The 25962-nt window shown below is 35.5% G+C and overlaps 1 protein-coding gene across 2 annotated transcripts; it reads right to left on the bottom strand.

Moving 5' to 3' along the window:
- Window positions 1-1927: 1927 nt before the first annotated feature.
- Window positions 1928-25504, bottom strand: LOC121997049 (exocyst complex component SEC8-like). Of its 2 annotated transcripts, none has more exons than XM_042551262.1 (27): window positions 25331-25504; window positions 25064-25143; window positions 24359-24571; window positions 24083-24256; window positions 22485-22589; window positions 22158-22267; window positions 21663-21842; window positions 19276-19438; window positions 19084-19190; window positions 17612-17916; window positions 17367-17530; window positions 17112-17227; window positions 16298-16365; window positions 15601-15716; window positions 15461-15510; window positions 14300-14400; window positions 13867-13976; window positions 13674-13781; window positions 6887-7078; window positions 6375-6460; window positions 4109-4307; window positions 3961-4038; window positions 3219-3320; window positions 3049-3123; window positions 2660-2755; window positions 2533-2582; window positions 1928-2447 (listed from the first exon to the last, which is right to left on the bottom strand). In XM_042551262.1, the coding sequence occupies exons 2-27, from the start codon at window positions 25121-25123 to the stop codon at window positions 2360-2362; spliced, it is 3216 nt and encodes a 1071-aa protein (XP_042407196.1). In that variant the 5' UTR covers window positions 25124-25143; window positions 25331-25504; the 3' UTR covers window positions 1928-2359. The 2 variants fall into 2 exon arrangements, with proteins under 2 accessions (XP_042407196.1, XP_042407195.1); XM_042551261.1 differs by having other exon boundaries at window positions 15601-15719; window positions 25331-25503.
- Window positions 25505-25962: the final 458 nt, after the last annotated feature.

Raw genomic sequence — 25962 nt, 5'->3', positions numbered from 1 at the left:
TTTTGTCAGGAATATGCATGTCATGTTAAGGTATGGGGTCAGAGGTACTTTCTTGACAAGTCCCTTCATAGGATATATTAGAGAACGTGCTCATGCCTCAAGGAGCGTGCATATCGCCCATCAAGACTCTATATAAAGGAGGTCCATCACCGACGGAGGTACGCATTATTACTGTTTTGCGCTTGCATTACTGTTGCTCCTCTTCCTTCTACACTTCCGGTGACTAATTTGAGCATCGGAGGGCCAACGCCGGGACTCCTTCCTTAGCTCAGCACCGATGTTACTTGTTTTGTAGAGCTGAGCACGTTCTACGGCCAGTCAGCACAGCAACCACATCTCTAGTTTTCCACCCTCCCGTTTTCGGACATGATCAATGAGTTAGCGTCGATGTTGACTTTATCATCATTCACCTTGGCGCAGCGAAGACTTGTAGAAAGATCTGTTGGAGTTTGGGGAGACAACACTAGAAAGAGTGTTAGAATGACGATGAGGATTCCTCAATGCAATCATGACGCTCAAGTCAATTTCCAGTAAATGAGGACGACGAAGAAGAATCAACAGTGTTTGGAGATTCGGATGCGTGTGCGCGTACTTGTGCCTGTAGAATCGGGTTATCTTTTATAGAGTGGTGGTTGTGTTCTCACATTCTTCATATGTCCCGAGATCTATGCTTATGTTACCCATATTTTTTTGAAATAAATGGACATGTTACCCACTTCTCCCTAATTGAGCGGTCGCGTTTCCCATGTTTTTCGGTTACCAAGAGCTATGCTGCCCACATATTCCACGGACAACAGTTCACTGCCACGATCGAGGGATGATGTAGAGTCGAGGTGGCATGGAGTCGAGACTGTAAGGAGTCCACATAGCAAAAAGTCAGGACGGTATGAAATTGACGACTACTGTGAAGTCGAAGAGTGACCCTCTCTATTGACTTTAACTATGCACCTTCACCTCAGCATCACTATCAATCTCCTTAACCCTGTGAGAGGATTACCTCCCACATATATTGTTAAGAGATGTAGAATGAGAGGAAAGATCCTTAATTAATCTCTGTTTTAAAGTTCTTAGCATATGTATTAGATTCCCTCTTTAGCTTTCACATGTATTTATTGTCGTCTTGTCCTTTACATTCGATCTCGCATCCATTAAATAGAGTTTGACGAAGAACCTACCCAAGTAGAAAGATGAGTTACCCGGCTACATGCAGCAGTTGAAGTACTTCAAGTGATTAATGAGACTTTTTCCTAATTATGGTGCGATTAAAATATGATATATATATATATATATATAAGCCAATGAATAACATATAATGTAAAATCATGTTTTAATATATGGCCTTGAATGAAGATTTATTTTTATTACTTGTAATTTTACTTTATATATTCTATATTTCAGAAAACAAATTTCCATGAAATTTCACCCATTTATTTTCATTATTATTTTTAACAGAGTTATCTATGGAACAAATTTTGTTCACACGGTTTCTTAATTTTTTTTTTTTAAAAAAACTTGTGTTGGTGGCAAAAGGAAAATATAGATTTTAAGATGTTCATTTAATCAAGATGAAAAAGAAAGTAGACTACATGCCAATACCAGATGGATGGGCTAAGCAAGCGAACCAATACAACAAAAAACTAACAAAAATGATCGTGCGGGATTTTATTGCAAATAAATAAATAAAGCCTGTCACCTTAAATACCGAGTGACCCCACTCTAAAAAAGAATAAATCATATAAAATTTTACTCTAACATAACGGCTCTTTGTATGACATGTTATGATCCAACAAATAGTAGCAGATTCCGAACAATAAACACTAGTTTCCAACCCGGGCTGTACAAATTACAAACTTGAGTAATCATGGTATCGTTTGTATATAAATATCTAGCTTAACCTTGAACAAATGCGATACTTTTGGAATAAATATAATTTGAAACAAATCCTTGGAAATAGAGTAAATATAATTTGAAAAATTACAACAATATCTATAACGTTCAAGAATCAGGGCACATCTAACTCCTACATTACTCAACAATTTCTCTAACTATCCTGACATGCATGCCAAATGACTCGAGGAGCGAGGGACCTGCTGAAAGGAACTGATGGCAAAAGATGGAGGTATTATCACAGCCATTTACAAGGAACTCATACAGAAAAATTTCAAGAAATACAAAGAATAGCCATGGCATAGCTAGCTATGAGGTAAAGCAATTTGATCATTTTACCGAACAATGTGCACGGCCTCACCATAGCCATACACAGCCATGCTAACAGAAACACAGCATGAATCAGCATCACATTTCTAATAATCCAGAATACGAATAAGAAAGAATTCCACCACAAGTATTAAGAGGAGATCTAGTGACTAGATATCCCAGAGATGCGCTTATCTGCATCAGCCGGAATCTCCCTACCTGGTACGTTAACCTTCAAAAGGCTCGAATACCTGCAAAACGAGAAGAAAAAAAATCATTAATCACTTTAGGGTTTCATTGTCACATCTTCCACTTTCGCTAACATGTATGACTTACTCTTTTTGAGTAAAGAGGTATTCATGTTCTTGAATGAATGCTAGCAAGGCCTGGAAATAGATAGAGAAATTGAAATCAATCAGATGTTAAGAATATGTGAGAAAACGTAGTACTCCAAGTATGGTACCTCAAAAGGTAAATTTAAGAGCTCATAATATGTACGAACACGATCTAATCTCTGCTGAACTGCCTCACTATTAATTGATGGTATAGCTGCCAGAGCCTGCAATAGAATAAAGATGAAAAACTCATTTAACCATTCTAACTGGTACGAAGTACATGAAATATTAATTTCAAAATCATATTCTGTATATAGCTAAAATAAATATGAAGGGGTATTTACAGGAGAACAATGAAGAATTATAAGATGAAAATCTAATACATCTTTTCTGTTGCTTTACGGGCTGAAAACAACAGCAAGACAACAATGGAATTGTTTGCACAAGTTCTTTAAAAGAAAGAGGCCAATTTGCAAACTACTCGTAATTAATGAACAAAGAGGCTTACAAAACTAACCTGTTCCAGTGCAATTGAATTCCTGCATATCTGTTGGACACCCAAAAGATTAATTGATCTTATCTCAGCCAAGGCCTGTTAGAAGATCCAACAAACCAAGCAAAATTGTTAGCACTTCCATAATGTTTCAAATAATAGGTATACCCAACATAAGAAAATTGGAGTGAAACCTTTATTGAAGCATTTGCTGCAATACTAGAGATTCCACCAAAAATATAATTTCTTTTCAACTCTGAAACAAAAGGTGCCAATTCCTCGTCCCTACGCATAATCTGTGTGCATAAGCCATCAGTGAGGTTGATATCAATATGATAATCAAGCCAAAGTATCACCTCTACTCATATGAAGACATAAATTTTAAACCTGAAATTTTCATGGTTTAAAGTTGAAGAGATAAAAATACAACTTCCAAAGAGGGAGGCGAGCAAACAAAAAGTAGACAAACTGAAAATTGCACAAAATAGAGCATCAACTGGAAGGACTACAGAGTTGCAAGTTGTTTTCCTCTCATGAGTACAATCTCCATGGCAAGTATTCTAAGTAAATAAGGACATGAAGAAATTTAGGTAGAAATAAAATGAGAAGAAATTTGTAACAACACACAATTGTTGCATAAAAAACTTGGCACTTACATCATCTCAGCAGAGATGAGAGATTTAATTGTAACAACGCAGAAAAGGAGATGGGCAAAAAAAACAACAATATTTTCAGTTCATTCTTGAATATTAAAGAAACTATGTCGACACTAAGATTGCCATATCTGGTGTAGCATGTTACTCTAAATGGGTGGGTCATATAATATATAATCATGGTTACTCGGCCATTGTGATAACATTGTCGCTTGAAAGAGGTACAGAATGTGTAAGTGCAAAAAATAGTTTGATAGATAAACTCCAAATGGAACAAACATACCTGAGTTGCAAGTGAAATAATAAAATCATCTGGTTCTTCAGCATCTTGATCCTCTAAGTACTCCCTGTTGGTCATTTCCTGCATAGTGAATATCTACTATTGAGTTGTGCACAAAATGAAACACAAAATCACTCACAGAACTACAAACCTGTAAATGGAAAATGGTTTCCAACTGCATTTCCAATCGTAGAACCTTGAGGCAGTCAATTGCTAATCTCCTATATTCTTCTGCAAGAGAAGTAAAACTTGGGGGAACTGCACTTGTACTCCGTGTGTGGCGATGTGCTTGATTGTTCAAATTTTTATCCGCAGTCTTAGAGAATGATGTTCCAAAGATATCTCCCACACTGAATTGATTTAATAGGAAAAAAGAAAACACCAATAACAAATCAAGAATTTTAATGAAGCCAATTAAAATAGATACAAGTTTTGGGGAAAATTTTGATTGGAAGCAAAATGCATGATAACTTAATTATCACAATATAGCTTAGCAATACCCAAGCAAGTTATCAACTAGTTAATTCATATAAATTCACATGTAATAAGAGTGTAGTGCTATATTCTACCTCTAGACACCCTAGCCACAACCCCTTGCTTCTTATTCTTCCATATATCAAATTGCCTCCCAAAATGATAAGATAACATGAAGTACAACTCTTATCTATGAGTGGATATGGTCAATGTGAATGAATGTATCTTACAACTTGAAGATAGCCACTGTCATAATATAAAGAGACTTTTCCTGGATCATTATTGAGATATCACAAAATCCTTATATCAACCTCAAAATGATCATAACATGGACCCTCAAAGAATTGATTGATCCCATTTAGAACAAACTAGATATCATGTGTTATGATTATAAGGTAATTCAGCAATTCCAATAAATCACTCGTACTTCCCTAGATAAGAACAACTCCCTATATCTTAGCATCAGTTTGACATTGAGATCCATGGGATGAAAACTGTGCTCCAAGTGTACCAACTTCATCATACATAACTAGCACATTTTAATTGAGAGATATATTATCTTGAATAAGCAACCTCTATGCCAAAAAAATTTTATCACCTAGACCTTGATATCAAAGTGTTATCATAGATAGGATTATTACCTTGTGATTCTTGTAGAATCATCTCAATAATAATGATATCATATACATAAAGGATCAACATATGCTCATACTAAATAAGAAACATTGAGTGATTGTATACACTTCCGAATCATCTCAAACTAATGAAGAGTAAAGCCAAAATTGCCAACTATGCCCTAGGAGATTACAAAGAGACTTATTAAGTTTATAAACAAGATCAATTCCCCCAAACAATGAGCCTACAAGGTTGCTTCATGTATACCCTTTATTGGGGTGCATGAAAACAAGACGTTTGACAAAAGAATATAAAAAGTATGAGAAAAATACGCCTTAGCATGGTCACTCCTTAACTTGTTTATGACATGAATTTGTTTGCCCCAAACTTAATCCTAAATAATTGCATTGCAGGTAAAGTGGTGCCATATCAACTTTTGCCATCCCTCAAAGAGATTATCATCTACTTTCGATAGTTTATCAAAATAGTACATTTTGACCAACACAACATGAAATTTGAAACCATGATAACAAATACCCAAGAACCTGGTAGAAATAGCCATGCGCAAAACTCTGGCAAAATCACTAGATGCTACAAATGCTGAGAACACCCAATGCAAAATATAGCATGTGCAGATCCATAGAGGACAACGTGCAGTGCAGAAGATTCACACAGAAGAGATGGTGTCACACAGATTCAGAGAAGTTATATTGATGATGGCATATTGTGTTGCATCACCAAAAACTGAAGATGAACTGTGATTGATGATTGAAGAAGACAGATTCGCAACCCTTTTGTGTCGCTTCCTGCTTCCATTTCCACTGTGAGACAACCAGGAAAGCAAGAAGACACTAGATGCTTAATGAAGGAAATCTGTATAACGGACGAAGAAGACAAGCGATGTAAGAGGAAGAGGGGATTATGTTCAAACTGAATGGTGTCTTCTCTAATACCATGTTAATTTAGAGAAATTATCAGGATTCCTGCCCTACCTAGTCTCCTCTGCCTCTTATATTATCATTTTCTCATTTTATATATGCATCCTTGTAATTCCTATATTCACAAATATACCTCTAAGGCTCTAACTATCTAAAATTTGGTCCTCTGCAATGAACTAAAAATAAATAGTTCAGTACTGATCAAATATCATCCCATGAATTTTATTAATAGATCGTGGTGGCAACACCACTACAATCAAAACAAAGCTCATTAGAAAAGATATTCAGTCATGTCAAAGGTAGGTATGTCAAATTCATATAAATTGTTGAGTTTTTTAAATGAATTGCATACAATTTACTGTGCTAGCAAATAAAGGAGAAGCTCTTTACCTTTCAACAGAATCTGCCAAATACTCCAATGAATCACTAAGTGATGCCAACAAAATAAGTTTATGATCATCACGAATTAAGTGCTCCTGCAGGACATCCAATATAGTTCCAATGAACCAAGAGAAATTTTGAACTTAATATATGATATTACCAAATGAAACTAATTCCAAGGTTATAATGATATTGATCTAAATAAACATAAATTTTGAATAACAACTCACATGGCCAAACCTAAAGTGCTGGATAGCTTACTGGAAAATGAAACTACATATGTATGAATACAGGGAAGACTATTTGAGAGAGACACTAATCAACAACTGTAGTTGAGCATGTTGTTGATAAATGAAACCATATATACAAGTGTATGAGTTCTGAGAGAACTATTTGAGAAAGTTATCACTAATGAAAAACTGCAGTTGTGGATGTTGTTTACCTGTTGTTTTAAGCATAAATGATAACTAAGCCCATAATCATCATTGTGAGATTATAGCGCTATATTACCACTAGCTTACCTGCTTAATTGGACGCAAGCCCAGTAGCAGTTCGCTTATCTCTAACTCTACTTCAACAGTTTCAGCATCTGGAAAGCTATTTGGAGATTGATCATGGGATTTCCGTAGGTAAGCATTGGAAGGGTGAACTCGCATCAAGCCTTCAACATCACTTCTTCCTATGAGCATGTAGCTTTGTTTTTCTAGAACAGCCTGAGAGTTTTGTAATAAGGAAAATCCATGTAAAGCAACAAGGGACTAGAAAACAAGAATATCTACTGACAAATACAATTATATAAACATTTCTAATTCTCAATGCAGCAAGATCTACCAAGAAAAAGAAGGATGCCATGATAAGGACAATCAAATATTATTACTGTTAGAGTTAGAGTGTATACTAAAAGCCTAGCTTTTTGTAAATATTTATTTTTGAAATAAAGAATCACATTGGTCAAATATCTACATTTATATGCTAAGTGTAGTTGTTCAATTAATTTATATTGTAGATAACATGGTGTGTGGTGTCACACACGGAAGATCATGTTATCAATTCCTTATAAATTATAAACAGTAGCTCACGACTAAGTAGCTCACGACTAAGATGAAAAGGAACAAACCATTGGAATAGTCGTAGTGTAATTTGATATTAGTTTATCTTAACTATAAAATTACACTAGTACACTCTGAGTATATTGAGCAGGACCATTTAAGGTAAGTTCTTTTTATACTGACTGCATAAAAGAACAAGACTTTTGTTATTATGGAAGTGTGTACTCTTAATCCTGATATAATAACAAGCACATATATCTAGTATTTATTTCTTTGACTTATCAAAGGGTGCGATTTAGTTCGATAAATCAATAAACCCGATAAGTTAGGAAATGATATTATTTATAGTGTGTATTGTTGATTATAGAAGGAAACTATGTCCTAGTAATCTAGGTTGATGATGTCCCCAAGAGGAGCTCATAAGGATTGTCATGTAAACCCTATAGGTGGACTTAGTCCGACATAACGATAAGGTTGAGTGGTACTACTCTTGGAGCTAGATATTAATTAAGTGAGTTGTCAGTAAGTCATTTAATTAGTGGACATTTTATATCTTAAACACAGGGAGACTAACACACTCATGATAAGAAGAAGCCCAAAATGTAATTTGGAATTGGTACAGTAGTTCAATAATAATTCTTTAGTGGTATGAATTATTATTGATAAAATAAAGTTAGGTGTTCAGGGCAAACACGGGAAGCTTAATTTCATCGGGAGACCAAAATCAATTCCTCCCCTCAGTCCCTATCGTAACCTCTTATTTATAAAGTATTATACTCACTCATACCCACCTTCTTACCCACCTTAAGGCGGCCGGCCAAGCCTAGCTTGGAGCCCAAGCTAGGGCCGACCAAACCAAGGTGAGTTGGTTTCATTAGGTGGCGGCCCTAGCTTGAACCCAAGCTTGGTGTGGCCGGCCACAATAAATTAAAAGGTTTTTATTTTTTAAATCTTTCTTATGTGGAAGCCATGGTTTTAAAAGAGAGTTTAAAATTTAAAATTTTCCTTTTATAGTTTTCTACAAAAGTTTAAGTAAAAGGTTTGATATCTTTCCTTATTTGTAGTTAAAAGGAAGATTTTAATTTTTGATAAAACTTTCCTTTTTTGTAACCATCCTCATGATTTAAAAGAGAGTTTTAAAATTAAATCTTTCCTTTTATAGTTTCTACAAAAGATTAAGAAAAGATTTGATATCTTTCCTTATTTGTAGATTGAAAGGAAGATTTTAATTTTAGAGAAAACTTTTCTTTTTGTAAATCATCCACATGTTTTAATAGAGAGCTTTTAATTTATAAAAGTTTCCTTTTATGACCAACCATGAAGGGAATTTTCAAAAGAGAAATTTTTATTTAAAATTTCCGGAAACAAATTAGGAAATTTTAATTTTGTGTTTAAAACTTTGGATTAAGGTGGCCGACCATATATAATTTGAAAGGAAATTTTATTAAACTTTCCTTTCATTGGCAAAGAGAATAAGGAAGTTTTAATAAAACTTTCCTTATTTGCCAAGACCAAGGAATATAAAAGAGAGGGTAGAGGTGCCTCACCTCATAACAAGATATCTTCTTTGGTTCCTCTCTTCCTTGGTTGGTGGTCGACCCCTCTCTTCCTCTCCGTCTCCTATTCTTCTTCCTTGGCCGACGACATCTTCATCTCAAGGGTTTTGGTTGGTGGTCGGATTTTGTTAGAGGAAGAAGGAGAGATAGGAGACTTTGTTTCTAGCATCCCTTGGAGCTTGGTGGTGGTGGCCGAACCTCATCTTCTCTTGGAGTTCTTGTGGTGGCTGAAACATGCTTGGAGAAGAAGGAAGCTTGAGTGGTTCTCGTCTCGGTAGATCGTCGCCCACACGACGTCCGAGATAAGAAGAGAAATACGATAGAAGATCAAGAGGTTGTTGCTTACAAAGAAAGGTATAACTAGTAATTCTATTCCGCATCATACTAGTTTTCTTTGTATAGATTTTGAAATACCAAACACAAGAGGCATATGATTCTAGGTTTCGAATATGTGATTCGAGTTTGTGTTCTTTTGTTTTTTTTTCCGATCTTGTGATTCGATTGTTCCTTTTAGTTAAACCTAGGGTTACTATAAGAAAATTAAATATTAAATTTCGTTGAAAGACTTTATCTAGGAAGTGGTGGATGCTCTCATACCCAAGAAGGCCTAGTGCCTCGCCATGTTTAACCTGGAAACCAATCTCTGAAATTAATATTTAATTGAATTTGTAATATGGGTGTTAAGCATCGTTTGCGATCTAAGTCTAAACCACTAAGAACAGATAAGTTGAATTTGGAATCAATAATGTTAAGTTCCGTTTGCGATTTCAAATTTAATTTCTAAAGAACACAATAGATTGTTAGGAATGGTTCAGGACTTGTACAAAATTTTTGTACAGGGGAACCGGTACGATATTCCGAGTATCAACCAACAGTTACAACTTGTAATGTGCTCCAGGATGACACAAATATGAACATTGCTTTTACAAATTACAAGGATGCCATTCATATGGATATTCATTAGGAAAATTTCATGCCAGGATTGTGGTTAATATTGATATACTTCATCATATCAGTCTTTTTTTTTTTTTTTGCTGTCTTTGTCAAGTTATTACCCCAATGCTCAACAGGGTGATACACCAATACAAATCAACTATCAGTCTATATAGCCTTTTTGGATACTTTTGTTGATTTCAGCCTGCACATACCTCCCTTTGATTAATCTTGCCTTCAGGCTCCATTTATATACTTACCTATTAACATGACGTCAAAAATTGTTGATCTTGCATGGCAACATGCTAGATGGCTGGACAAACACCACTAATGGCAGCGTACCCATTGGGCATAATTATTCTTCTATGGAGGCATTACAGAGGTGAAACTACATCTTGTCAGTCACTACTCCAAGGTCATGAAATATCCTTATGTCCTAAAAGGAGATCATTAATTCTTCAAGGATTTAATTGAGCACATGTAATCTAATGATAACAAACAATATGAAGTCATCAAACAATATTATTTCAATCAAGAGGACTTTATGAAAGAAATACATGGACTATCCTCTAAGGCACGGTATAAGATGTCGAACCATCCAAGTCAGCATTGGCAGAATTTACCATTCTACCCGTAGACCAGTACGACACCAAGCTCAAAGCCGCTAGGCCACCCTTTGAGAGGTCGCAAAGGCCGTAGCGACCTCATGGAAGCCTTCGTGAGGTCACAAGGTTGACATGACTTCCCAACAACCTCACAGCGGCCTCTGCGACCTCACGGAGGCATCGCGGAGGTAGTTGCAACCTCACGGTGAAAAAAGTATCTTTAACGATGAAGGTTATCAAGAAAGATTAAAAATTAATATAATATAATTTCTAATCTTATAAAATATATTACTACTAATGAATTAAATTATATTATATATAAATTTAGTATCATAATAAATCCAAATTAAATTAGTTTAAACCTACTTGATTGTGCCATGTTTACTTAGTGAACTTCAATTAAACCTAAATTGACTTTTACTTAATAAACATCAAATATTTCACTGGACAATATCAAATCTAACTCAATAGAAGCATCTAAAGAAATCAAAAAATAATAAAAATATTTTTTAATTAATATATTTTATATTTAAAAAGTATCAAAACTGTATCGGCATGACATGGTACAGTACCAAAATCATATCGTTCTAGTCATAAATTAAAATTCCGACACACCTCAAAATTTTAAACTTTGCACCAAGGTTTGTTGTTGTTGTGAAAATTATTACTCATCAAGAACCCTAGGTATACCCCACTACTCCACTACCATGATATATGGAACAAAAAGAGAATACTACAAGTGGGTCTTGTATGATCTTAAAAAAATCCCAAAATATAATTTGATAAATTCAGCTTTGCTCTCCTATACTTAATGACGATCAAAAGTGTCTCAAATCACTCAACATTTTGTCTTACCTCTTTGTTTGTGAAATATATTCTCCTTATTGCACATTTAGATGATATATCACAATCGGTAATGATTTTGTAAGGATCAGACGACTAACAATCTATCTTTGTTAGAACTCCTGATTAAGGATCACAACGGCTTAAGATATTAGCTTAGCACAGAATTGGGATACATAGGGGGAGACATTTATATCACCTAATGGAAGTACGTATTTGTTTATGCTCAAGTATCTGACTGATGCTAAGATAGGAGAGCCAATAACTCATCCAGCTGATCGGAAACTAAAGTACCTCTCAATTACAAAACCAAACATCATTCACAGCATGATCAGTCAATTTTTTGTGGCTCGTATCATTATTACTTAGAGACAACCTTGAGAAATCTACAAACACTGAAAACTGCTCCAAAAAACATCTTATATGTCAAGAACAAGGTCACCTTCAAACTGTGAATATATTGATACTGACTAGGCAGTCTCTTTCGTGGACATAAATTCATATCAAGCTATTGTATCCTTTTAGGAAGTAATCTAATAATAGTTATAGCTAGTTTGGTTGCAAAGGTGGTGCAATGGATAAAACCTCTATTCCATTGTTCTACACAAGGACAAAACATATAAAATTAGTTAACTTCATCAGAGAGGTGAAATCCAATAAAAGTGTCACTTCCAATGATTAGTTAGCAAATTTGTTAACCAAGTCGTTAAGAGGTCCTTGGATTAATGATATTTGTAACAAGTTTTCATAATCATTGAGTCATCCTAAGGAGTGTTGGGACTAATTGTAATTCGTTAAAACCTATTTGTAAACATCATAAGGTGTAAAGTGTAACTTTACATTGATGAATAATAAATATAGAAAAAGAAGACACCTAAGGTCTAACAGCCTAGCATTTTTCCCATCACTTTCTTCATCATGCTTTTCATTCAAAATGTGTTGCAGAGAGCACTGAGTAATAGCAATCCATGTTACACCTCATATCCCATGAGCGACCAAGAGTATTTTGATACACCTAGTGAGTTAATCCAAGGAAATAATTATTGGAGGCGTATGAATACCAAATGATGAAGTCCATAATAACCATTTCGTAGCAATTGTTATCTTCAAGACTTGAAAACATCAAATTAAACTAATGATATATCAAATGTATCAGGATTTTCCAGCTAGAATGTTTCCTGCTGCATATTTCAGCCAGAATCAGAGTTTAATAAGCCATTTTCCCCCACCCGGTATGGATAGAATTTACTGGTCCACTATGTTTCATGCAGTTAACTGTGTGTATCAGACGACATGCTTGATTCAATCACTACTGCTTGGTATGGACATTATACTAATTTTCAAGCTTTAGTTTTGCTTATCTTTAATTTTTAATTGCCAGCAAAGTGTGATCCAACAAAGGGCCAAGTATAGCCTCACACCAAAGTTTCAATGTTTCATAAAGCTGGCTAGAACTGTAAATGGTTCTAGAAATAAGGTTGTAACAAGATGAGATGAGCTTGACTATGTTCAAGCATGCCAAGCTTGTTTATTAAAAATATACCGAGCTCCAACTTTTTATTGAGCTCACTAAGAGACATTATTATATTTATAATTTAGTTCAAATATTGATCTAATGAATGAAATATATTGTTCATTTGTAATATATTACTTATAATATAAAATTATAGGATGTGTTTCATATATTTATATATTTAAAGATAAATTTTAAGAAACAAAATCATAATCCAACTTTATACAAGTTAACAAACAAGTTTATTCATAAAATTTTTGCAAGCTTTTTTCGTCAGTGCTAACAAGCCAAAATCACTAGTGTTCAAGCTTATTTATTTAATTTATTTTTTAATATCAAACAAGACTAAATCAGCTCTTATCGAGCTAAATAACGAGGTTTTTCCTGAACATCCGTTTATTTAGAACCTTACTTAGACTTGAGAAAAGTTCCCCTTAGAACAGACATAAATAAACTGTAAGATAGCATTATTTTGATTGAAAGAAATCACAATAATGCTTTAGTGTGAACACCACATAGAAAGAACTCAAAGAAGCACAGGCCCTTTCAACTGTAATTAATCAATACCCACTCCATATTAATCTAAAACCACGCAAATAATTATTTCAATTACTAAAAGAAAAACAGAAGGAATTGCAACTTTGAAAATTTGACAAGTTAAACTAACACGTTAGAGGTACACTATGCCCATGAAACAAGTTTTGACGTTCTGTCATATGATTTAATGAGATGTTTGAAAAACTGTTTTAATACACTAATGCATGTTACGTAACACATCAACTGTTTATTATAAGGATTAGATATTTTACCTCTGTGTAGGATGTTCTGCATCTTTCATATGTACGTTCCAGGAAAGTTTGCACAAACTCAACAAGTTCATTTGCATATTTTGGCATTAGATGCGCCCAGCCAAGCACCTAATGCATATAGATACACTACTCACGAATTGGCATAATGAAAGTTACTCAAGATGAAAAAAAGAAAACCAAGATATTAGCATACTTCTTTAGCTAACATGTTGGAAGCTAAGAGCCCTTGCAGCACTGGGCGCCCATTCTCAACTAGAGGCTTATAAACTGAACCATTAGCACGTGGTCGAAACGCTGCTGGACCTGGAGAAATAATCCCATTATACAACAAGTCCTAACATATCAATAAAGAACTATAATAATTTCGTCCCTTTCAAGTTTTTGGTAACAGCAAAAAATTTGTCCAAAACAATGGTATCACCATGGTCAGACAAGATTTAGAAAGCATCCAAAAGGAAGCCTTTCGAGATGCATGATAAAAAAGATTGGGATATGCATGACATAAGATGATAAAAATAAAATAAAGTGAAAGAAAACCAATTACTAATTATAATTAATTAGAACAGGCACGCTGTGTATCTAGTATTTACATTATAAATGAAACTGCATTGTGACAATATACTTACTTGATATGGCCTGTTGGATAGATTTCCTATAATCTACAAACATGGCTGGCAAGAAGTGATCTTTTAGAAACTTCTCAATAAATGCTAGCAAGCCATCATTCCTGCAAATGATATTTTGGCATATTTGAACAAGAAGATGCAAAATCCTAAACAAAGGAAAGATACAAAGAAAAGAATCCATAATTGAAGTAAAAGCATTCAATATAATTCCAAAAAGTTTTGATTTTTGGGTGTGACACTATGGATATGCGAGCAACTGAGAGCCATATTTTATCTGCACTGTTGATATTAGGGCATGTAAAGCAAGGTCTTTCCCTAGAACAGATCAAATATTGCCAAAGTTGGCAATTCCCATGTTGATTGATCCAAGACAGTCCAATCTGACTCCTATACCTGGAGGAGTCAAAAAATATGAAAGAAGTAATTTGGTCCTTTCCTAATTGATTGAAAATTCCAAATAAGTGATCAGCCAATGTAATTAACAATGATGAATACCTAGCGCATGATGCTTAATATAGAGGTGCCATTGGGTCGTGCTTGGGCCCAGACACAGCATGGACCAATTGCGCCATGTGTTTTCCATGTCATGCCTAACCAAATATAGCTCTAAATAGGTTGGTCTAAGTGGATCGGAATGCCCTTAGGCTTCACCCAGTACACGCTTAAGCCCGGGTGACCTCCTTAACCCAGGTCAGACCCAGTACCGGCCTAATTTATTATTTAATTAATTTTTAAAATTTAAAAATAGAAAAAAAAAAATAATCTAATACAAATTGAGTACAATAGCATATGAATATTACATCTCAAATTTAAAATTTTTCTATATTAATTTGGTAATTTTAGGCTTAATTTGACCAAAAGACCACAAACTGCCATTATTTGGAAAATTTAGAGGGCATTTTAATCAAATTGCATTATTTGATCATTCAAAGTTGCAACAGGTCATGCTTGGCCTAACACGGGTCCATGCCATACACAGTAAACCTCGAAACTGGGCTTTGTCGAGCATGGCTCATAGAAAATCATCACTTAGAGACAAACAATGAGACATGAACATAAGGAATCACTGCACTGGAAAAACATCTACATATGTCAAGTTTCCTACATGCATACTAAGAGAATAGAAAGCAAATAGAAAGCATAGTGTAAAATTTTACATACACAAGTTGTGAATACTTCTGGTGCAGCATTGAGGCAACCTTATCAGAAAACTGCATGTCACACAATCAAAATGCAGCTTAGAAGTAAACCGCAAATGTTGCAAAGAACACAGCAAAATAATAAAGATGAGCATAGCTAACCTGAACAACTGGGCGATAAACTGATGCCGCTAGATAAATTCCTTGATCCGGAAGCACAGCTGATGTTCCATACCCTTCTTGTTGTGCACTTGTACCCCTTTGCCATCCTTGGCTGGCTTCTATCAGAGTGGCAATTTGTGAAGCATTTTTAGCTATTTAAAACTCACAAACATAGTCCAAACAAAAGACATTCACAAGGTTCTTTAGCATCAACCATATTCACATGGGGCAACATTACACAGATCAAAAGACATCCAGCACTATAGTTGCAGGGGAGACAACATGATAGTGAGGTATCAAATGTCAATGAGCATCATATACTCATTAGTCATTATTTGCCTTAAAATTTGTGTTTTGTAGCTGGCACTACGGGGATCAATCAAGGGTATACCACAATCGTTTCTGGATTTTGGCATTGTTTATGCATAATTTTTACCTTTCTAGTGGTCATTACAAATTCTGGTTTGGCAATTTTCTGAACCAATACTAGAACAGAAATTAGTTATTTAATAGGGAAAGAAACCAGAAAAATAAGCAAGGAATCATTATGCATGCTTAATCATATCGCCATTGATGCTTAGGGAAGAGCAACTAAATGCAGTCAACAGTTCTAGAGAGGTTTGCATCATGACATATCTAAGTATCCAGCCTTAAAGGCATGAAGATAAATCCAACACCCAATTTGTCATCAGCATACCTCTTTTGGGCATGGATGCAGCAGCATCAGTAAAACGAAAAGCAAAAGAAAGTCCTTCTGATCCATCCCTGTAGCCAAATAACAACAAGTTTACCTATCCATTATCTGAAGGTGACAGGATTGAGAACATGAATCATAAAAAGGAATAGATGCAGGCATGCAGCTAAAATCTACATTTGGAATTGTGATGAAGTCTTGCATCAGTAAATTATTCATAAAAGATAATCAAATCTTTTGCTTTGGTGCATGAACATCAAAATCTGGAACCATCAACGAGTCATGGTAACTCAACGTAAAAGTGTACAAATAATGGAAGAAATGATAGTTCAAGATTTGGTGATAATTTTGAGACACGAAGACTCCACTTGTCTATTTGGCAAAGAAGTGAATGACAACATCTAATGTTCAACTCAAACAATCATAGTATTATTGAAACTTGGAAGGAAAATAAAGAAGAAACTTGGGACCAGGATCATAGACGTACAGTAGAGCTGTTGGTACTAAAGAACAAGCAGCTTGGAAATTATGCCAACATGTACTTAAAAGCAGAAAAGTAACAAACTGATTAACCACAAGTGCTGCTCCTGAGTTTTGGACACTAAAGAGAGGTGAAAACTCGAGATTTTTGACATAAAGTATAGTTCATCATTGTCCAGTATCATGGAAAGTCATTAGAAAACATGTGAAATGTTTTTATATGTCATCTAAATGATTCGACAATTTGCCTCCAGAATAACAAGAAAAACATCCTGGAAGGAAGTGGAACAATGAAAGGATTCAGTAGTAGATAATCGCTTAATGTGTTTATACTTACCTCTTCTCTTTTGCAGGATTCTTTTTCCCTAATCTTGATGTTTGAACTGCTGCATCTGACGTTGCAGCTTCTGGAGTAGCCCTTAGAATTTCACAAATTAGTTGCTGGCATTCACTCTTCACCCACGAGAAAAAGCAAAAAAAAAAAAATCCAAGGTACAATCAGTAATGAGTCTGGCAACTTGCATGCATCTGACATTTTGAATGTGGCATTGCAAAGACAAACAAGAGGGATGTAACAAAAAACCAAAACCACCTGTATGACTGTAAGAGAAAAACCAACATTAAAGCCCCCAGTTTGAGAAGATTCAGAATCAGCACCCCAAACTGTATCACTACTAGCAGCCTTTGGTGTGAGAACATTGTCAGCTTGTTGAGATAATTTTGATTCCAAAAGCTCTCCAACGATGATGTGGTTCTCTGATTATTTTTGGAGCCAAAGTATCATTAGATCACACTCCAAAAAATGATAAGTTAAAACTCTAAATGATAGTGACTCACCCAGTATACAAATGATATAATCCAATATAGAGTTGAGAAATTCACCGGCAGCAGATTGTGCTGCGCCCTTTGGTGTCATGATGGGTGAAACTGGACTAACAACTAACTGTGTTGCCGAAAAAGATGAATTGTTCTTACTTTTTGGCTTCAGAACTTGCAATCCATCCAAAATCCCGCTTGAATCATAGATATCAGAATTATCTTTCTTAGTCACTAGATCTAAACCTGACCTTGATGACTTCTGTACCGCAAGTACTTTAACCTTTGATATGATAATTTCATGAATAGTAGGGCGCAGTCTTTGGCTATTCAAGTCAGGCAAGAGAAAAAAAGATTTTGAAGTTACAATAACAACCAAGCCTTATCCCACTAGATGGGGTCGGCTAAAAATAGATTTTGAAGTTACAAAAAAGAAATTTAAGAACATTAATAAATATGATAAAGTAAGGAAACACAAAATGACATAATTTTCATTCAGTAAATAAATAAAATAGTCAAATAGATATAATGTGGGTAAAATAAAATGTGTTTTAGGATAAGCTCATAGAGAACAAGAAAGAAAGAGAGGGAAACTGTGCACCAAATTAGTAGTAAGAGAGTGCAATTTTTATGAAAAGAAACTAGCCAAAAGAAGTTAATGCAGCGTGTATCAAAAAGAGACTGAGTTGATTACAATTTAAAGTTCTATTCACCACGCCACAGTGGTTCCCTATCTTTTGCGTTTATCTCTCTCATATCTCTTTTCATTTCACTTTTTCCTTGTACCATTGCATATTGAATGAAAGTTTGGATTCAGATCAGTGTGTTACATACAATACTTCTCTGGGTGTTCACCAGAACAATCAGAATTAAGAAATTCAGTGAAACGATATTATTAACTAGTGATGTTGAAAATCGTAAGGGATCTAACTTGAGGTAGAGAAAATAAACAATATTCACCGATAAAGGAGGTGCAAAATGTCTATTATAACCACAACTTACTTTATGATGTGATTGGATTGGTTTCAGCCTAATAGTTTTTCTACTTCTTTCCTCATGGAGCTCAACAAAAATTAAAAGATCAGGATGCATGCTCAATTGTATTTTTGCCATTTCTAGGCCATTGTTGCTTTGATATAGTAAGTGAATGGGTGTTTACTTCAGATAATTCATCAGTGACCATGCTTCTCTTTAGTGATCCCAAGCTGAAAATATATATCAAATTCCAAGTTGTGGCAAAAGAGTGAGGATTTAATGAATTTTGTAGTTAGTATAGTTTAATTCTCTCCAAATTCATGTAAGTTGTTCCTCAGGTCTGTTCTTGTTCTCCACGTGAACCATCACAAAAATGAATCTGGGAATCTAAATGGTTGATGAGTCAGGACTCAAAGATATTCATGGATTGAAAGAAAAATGTTCATGATAGAAACGAAAGAAAAAAAATCTTAAAACATGAATGGTAAAAAAAAATGAAACTTGGAAAATAGTAATACCACAAGACAGCACCAGCAGCAGCAACTTTGCCAAGCATACATAGGCATTCTACTAGAGTGCGTGAATACTTCACATAAAGTGGGGCATCACTCTTTTTCATGGATTCCTACAAGAAAAGTTGGAAATTAGAGCCAGCTCACATAAGGAAAAAAAATCCTTACTCTGCTGTTTTTCAAGAGATATGAACTCACAAGAAATTCATCAGGCATTGCACTTGAAAGCCATGTTGGCATTTGACGAGAAACTTTTTTGATATTTCCATCAGCATGAACTCTTGCAGATGGAAAGGCACCATCTGAAACAGCATTTTCAGCAATCTCCACACTATCATCATCATGACCTTCAAAGGATGAACTGGAAAAAGGAGGCACAAGCATCTGTATTAGCAGATTTCTAGCCAAAACCTAATGTTCAAGGGACATGTAAGTCATTTAAAAGGCAGTGAAGTTTAAGAATTTGTTATTGCTACAAATATAAATATAGAGATTGGTACCTTTCGTAAAAGGTCTAGTTTTGGGATAAGTGACGTGTCCATCAAATTTAGAGGTTGTTGTTGTATTAGAGAAGTGGTCTTTCATTGGAATCCTAACTATTAGAGCCAACTGTTTGTAAGGTTTCTCTGTTTTAATCACCTTGAGGAGATCACTAATAGGTCAGAGTCACCCATCCCTTTTATGTCTCTCCCATCTCTACAAACCACTTCTTTCTATTCTTATTCAAATCACAAAACTCTCAATTGCTCTTCTTCCTCCAATTGCATTAGACATGACCCACCAGCAGACTTGATGACTAAGATCTAAATTGCAATACACTTTCAGCAAACATTTCTTCCCCACTTCCTCCTCAACACATGTATCAACAAGAAGATTTTCATCCTCTCCTCTTGTCATTGTTGCCTCTCCTTGCCCAGGGATGACAACAAGTCAAATAGCTGTATTTTTGGTATGACCCATACTGAATGACACAAAAATACCTGCTTCAAGTGATAAACAAGTACCCAACCCTGAGGTTGCTCACTCAGAGGAAGATATTTATAATTTTCAGTGTTAAGTATATACTTGATATGCTTGAAGAGGTTGGCATACTATGGAGCAAGCCAACAAATACCACATGGATCCTAATGTTAGATCAGTACCACAATAGAGAAGCCACTAACTGATCTGGAGAAGTCTAGAAGGATGATAGGAGACTAGGTTTCTTGTTCAATCAGTATTGATAGAACTCATGTCAACCACTGGGTACAACCATAAGAATCCTCGACACCTAAGAGTACTTCAAACCAAGGATACTCTAATGCAAATTAGATAGATTCTTCTACATATACATAATCTATATCAGGATCTCTGGGGAGGTAATCTGATTTCGCGGAAGAGCAAGAAATAAATAGTTGTAACAGGATTAAGGGCATAAGCAAAATATAGGTCATAAGTCATGACCTAGCAACATGTGAACTCATTTGTCTTAACTAATTGATGACCAGGCTAACATATGCCCCTGTAAAGCCAATGAAGCTTTATTCTGACAATCAAATTACTTGCACATAACCTCAATCTATATTTTATACAAAGACAATATATAGAGATTGATTGTCATTTGATCATAGAGAAAATGCAATCCAATAAGATGATCAATTCATTTGTCATCCAATGATCAATTAGCGAACTTGCTGAACAAATCTTAAAAGGGACCTAAGATCAGATATATTTGTAAATATATATGAACCAACTTGAGATAGTTTTATAGACTAATATGTAAAGTTGTACAGGTATATTTGTAATAATCCTCATTAATTAATATACTACCTAGGGTTGTGTGGACATGCTGGGAATAACTGAGTATACTCCTAGCACTTGGAGAAGATAGCATGTTAAAGAAACTAGAAGAAACAAAAATTCATCTTATGATAATGCAGCGGATACAATTTGAGATGTAACAGTGAATGACTTCCTTTTGGGAAACATAGATACCACATTGAATGCTGCTCTGTCTTTGACACTTTTTCACATAAATGTGAACTTCAAACCAGAAGCTTCTGAAAGCTTAATGATTTGTTTCCATGTGAACATGCAGGACACTTATTGAAATTCATACTAGACAGTTCAAATAGTAGCAACAAACGTAGCTACTGAAAGTAAACAAGTCAAAGATTCCACTAGGTATCTTCTGCAAGAATTCTTCAAATATACATTCTTATTTTCCTTGCCATTGAGGCAAGGTGGACTTCCCCAAATCCTTGAGGTGAATGAACCAAAGAGTATTCCCACCTCTCCTTGCACAAAGGACAAGTGCTCCTAGTTTTGCTGTCAGTCAGTTACAACCAGTACCTCCCCATGAGGGGACTGATTCTGAGAACACACTTCCCAGTGCCAAAAGGTTCTAATTTCTAGAGCATGATTAAGTAAAATCAGACACCATACAGCTTAGTCATGGTATTTCTTTTGTTTCCTTTGGGAGCATTCTCTGATAATCTATCTTAAGTTCTTATTATTGTATGGAGCATTTGAGTTGGCAAGTCATTCTGTAAATATCTTTTGAAAATACTAATATGAAGTGGACAGGATTAGGAGTTTTAACTTACACATCATCAATGGAACCTGGTCTATATGATCCATCAGCAGATAATGATCCGCCAAAATGATTTTCTATTTTTACCAATCTTGTCCTCCTAGACAGAGGTTGTGAACTGTTCACTGAATTGTCAATGGCAGTAGCATTTAGCACTTGATCCTCCATCTCAGATATGCTTAAGGAAGCAGAGCTGCACAATTTTGTATATATTAACAAGATGTAATAATGGGCAAAGCTTCAAACATCATAGTAGTACTAAAATTTGGTAGAAACTCTATGTAGAGAGGATACAGAGTGTGTGTGAAAGAAGTTTAACAAGACACAAACTGAAGAAAAAAATATGAAAGAACGCTTAATAATGTTAAATTTTATGGATTCTCCCAAAATAAGCATACCTTCTTAAATTAGTAGTCATCAAATTTGAGACTATCAACAATAAAAATGTGTTGAGACCTTAATTGAAAGATTTTTAGAGCCAAATGAAAACACACAAGACAAAAGCTACCTAAATTCACCCTTGTTGTATAGATGGCTATGCAGATCCTCCAACACTTTGTAAAACAGAACACCTCGCAACTTTGCTAGTTCTGATCGAATATCTTGAAGTGCGCCAACCTGCATGAAAGTACCAATTAATTTTGTTAAACCGACTTTCACTTAAGAAAAAATAATTAAATTAGTTTTGGGATTTCACTTCACTAGTTATTAATGGTAATTTGGAATTTCCCTTTAAAAAAAATTATTGAGTTAACTTAAATTTTGGAGATGGAATGGGAAGGCATGAATTTTGATTTTAGAAAAAAGAAAAAATGAAAATGGAGTTAAGTCTCACCACTTGAAGTCCTTCTCTCTCAAGCACCAGCATTGACTGGACCTGTAGCTGAACTGCAGCGTAGAACTGCTTGTCTGCAATCAATTTCTCAATTCGAGCAGGAACCTAGAAAGATCTAAGATCCATGAGGGCAGAAAAATCACCAGCATGGAACCATCACAAGCTCTTTAAAATTTCCTTCAATATGCTCTATAAAACATGTTAACTTAAATGTACATGCTGTTGCAAGTATACAAAATCTTTATTATATGTGTAAAACACCTAAAGCTAGATTGGTATAAGATGTGGAACATCTACATAAGATAGAGAGTTATAGTAGTTGTTGCCACTGTAACTCAACTAAAAAGTATATATACCCCTCAGTGTTCAAGGGATAGGTCACAAAGCATAGGAATTGTATAATCATGAAACATCAGACTCTCAAACATTATTTCCATTGGATACCAGTAAGAAATGCAGATGATGAAATTATTTGTTGTATTCTTTGATCAACAAGTGTTGCGATTCAATCAAAGTCTCATATTGGAAAGATTTGGGAAAGATCATGGAGTTAAAAGGATGTAGGATATCTCCATTAGCATGAAGCCTTTTGAGGTGAGCTCAAGAGCAAAGCCATGAAGGTCAAGGCCCAAAGTGGACAATATCATGTCATTGTGGAGATATGTGGACATCCTTTGGGCACAACAAATGGTATCATAGCCATGGTTCAAACCATATGCAATGTGGGTGGCCTTGAACAAAGTTGAGGGTAGGCTCGGAGTAGGTCAAGATGACTGGATGTTCGCAGGGAGGCCCGAAGGAGGTCAGGGTGACCGGATACTCACGGGAAGCCTGGAGCAGGTCAGACTGACAGGATACTTGCGGGGAGGCGAGTAGGTCAGCGTGATCGGATGCTCGCAGAGAGGCTCGGAGTAGGTCAAGAGTGACCGAATGCAGATGCTCGCAGAGAGGCCCAGAGCAAGTCAGGGTGACTGATGCTCACGGGGAGGCCCAGATATAAGAGTAATTGTGGTCCTTCATTTGAGAGGAGAATTGTTGGGATTCAATCAAAGTCTCACATGAAAGATTTGAGAAAAATCATGGGGTTAAAAGGATATAGGATATCTCCATTGGCATCAGGCTTTTTGTGGAGATATGTGGACATCCTTGGACACAACAACAAAGGAATTGCGGATGGATGATAAACTGTATTAAATCACATTGTATGCCTCGCATTGCATCATCAATGCAAAACTTGGAATTGGCATCAATGTTCTCCTTTATGAGATACAAGATGATGCACCAACCAAAGGAGTTTTTACAGACACAAGAATATTCCCTGAAAGATAGGAATGCAACAAAATAATGAGGTAAGACTTAAGCATTAAGCAGTAAACAACACTAGATGGTTTATCGATGAACTACAGCTCATCAAATGACCAAATGCTAGTGTAAGTTCAAGAAACATAGGAATTATTTAAGTGAAATTCATAGTTGGCATATACTCTGATACCCAAATAAGATGAGGTGTTGTTAGCTGTAAATCTTAGTACAACATAAGTTATGCGAAATAAAGAAGAAGATTCTTTTCTTTACAATTCTTCATGTGGTTGACATACCTTTGAAACACTCTCAATTTGATCCAGCAAAGTTAGTACATGACGCAAAGTAAGAGAGCGATACCATAATTGATGTAGTTGCTTATTGCGAGAACCAAGAAATTTCTTTGCATTAGCCATATCAACCTTAAGAATGGAAATGCTCTCAGCAGATTCACTAAACAACCGCAGAATCTGGATAGGCATACAGAACAACAATATTAATTGTTTCTTCAACCAAAACACAACATGAAATTTCTCATCCTATGCTCAACAATATTAATTGGTAAGACTAACTTGGGAGTAGTTTTGAATTGCTTTATTAAATCCATGATGATATACGTGAACAACTTCATCCACAACATCCTCGACAAGATCACTTTGTTCCTTCAAGAACTGAACTTCACCTTCGCGATCCTTTGATGTCAAAATGTGAACAACATGAGGCAGTGAATCAAAACGGCTTGCAGCCCAACTTTCATCTATCCTGGAAAGACCCTCCTTCAAGTACTGCAGAAAAGAGTATAACAAAAAACCAAACGTACTCAATATTTTTATATTACTATTAACTTAATAGATAACAACAAATAATGAAATCATAAAAAAATTGTTACAAAGGAAGCAACAAGAGTCAGAATTACAAATCATAAAATTACTAGAAATTGGTGGTTAGCGAAACGCTAGAATTATGGGAGCATTGTTTGTTAACCTTGTGTATGTGCAGATATCAAATAGCAGTTACAAAGTAAAGTGTGCAAAAACTTTGATTGTCTCATGCATCAGTGTAACTAAACACGACATTCAATTCACTACCAAAGACGAGTCTACTGCCATTTTACGCGCCTACTATGTGATTATCATCTCATCGACTTGAGTAGCCGACAAGATTTTCCAGAATCATCTTTCTTCCTTATTCTTGTTCAAAAGAAGATAACCAATGGTAAACGAAATTCACTATGGAACAAAGGACAAAAAATTGCAAATCGGCAAAAAGTAGCTTACGGCCTTGTCGGCAGGAATTGGCAACCCATCGAAGATCCCTTGAGCCCTTCCGGAACTCATCGTTTCGAGTCTCTTAAAACCTGGATATGCCATAGAAATATTCCATCAAAAAAAAAATACTAAGAAGAATCCATCTAATAGTCGTTCTACTGACACAAATCGTGTCCTAATTATACTTATAACGATCACTGCAATGTGTAGACGAAGAAACAACTCGAGTTCTAAAACAAATGCTTCGATGCGAAATGAGTAATCCGCGTGAGCTACCTCCAGATCTAATCGACAGGCGGCGAGATCATCAGGCAGAGCAAGGGATATCAAGAGTCAATCCGGAGAGAGGAGTGCTTGGAGGAAAGGAGGTGAAGAGATCGGGAGACAGAGGAGCGAACGAAGGCGGGCGATTGGAGCGAAGAGCCGATCAGACGAGCCTGACGAGGTCATCGTTCGCTATATTACGTGGCGGAGCGAGAGAGCCATAGTAGGTCGCAGGCTCATGCGAACGCTTGCGACCGGTCGCCACGCGGTAAGGCGTATACTGACTGTTCTGGCTTCGGACGAGAAAAAACATTGAACTCTGCTGCTGACGTGTCCTCCATTTTTTGCAACATGCTCCTTTATTCAATAGAGTATTTTCACTTTGCCCTCAACTGAAAATTAAAAAGGACGATCAAAAGGATATTTTTTATATTAATTATTAAAAGGACTCTCTCCATTCCTATTTGAATTGTTTTTTATTATCGGGCTAGTCTAAGTAGGTGCTGGTTCTGGAAGGAAATCCGAATGAAAATAAGAATCATATAAATAGATAATAGAAATAGAATATTTTTATTTTTCCCATTTTATTAAATAATGATTTATTTTCGTATTTAGAAGATTAATTTGTGGGATCATCATCCATT

Source organism: Zingiber officinale, chromosome 6A (genome assembly GCF_018446385.1).
Source record: "Zingiber officinale cultivar Zhangliang chromosome 6A, Zo_v1.1, whole genome shotgun sequence".
In the NCBI taxonomy this organism is placed as follows: domain Eukaryota; kingdom Viridiplantae; phylum Streptophyta; class Magnoliopsida; order Zingiberales; family Zingiberaceae; genus Zingiber; species Zingiber officinale.
Note: the sequence above shows the minus strand (reverse complement) of the source record. Positions and strands in the feature narration are given on the sequence as shown.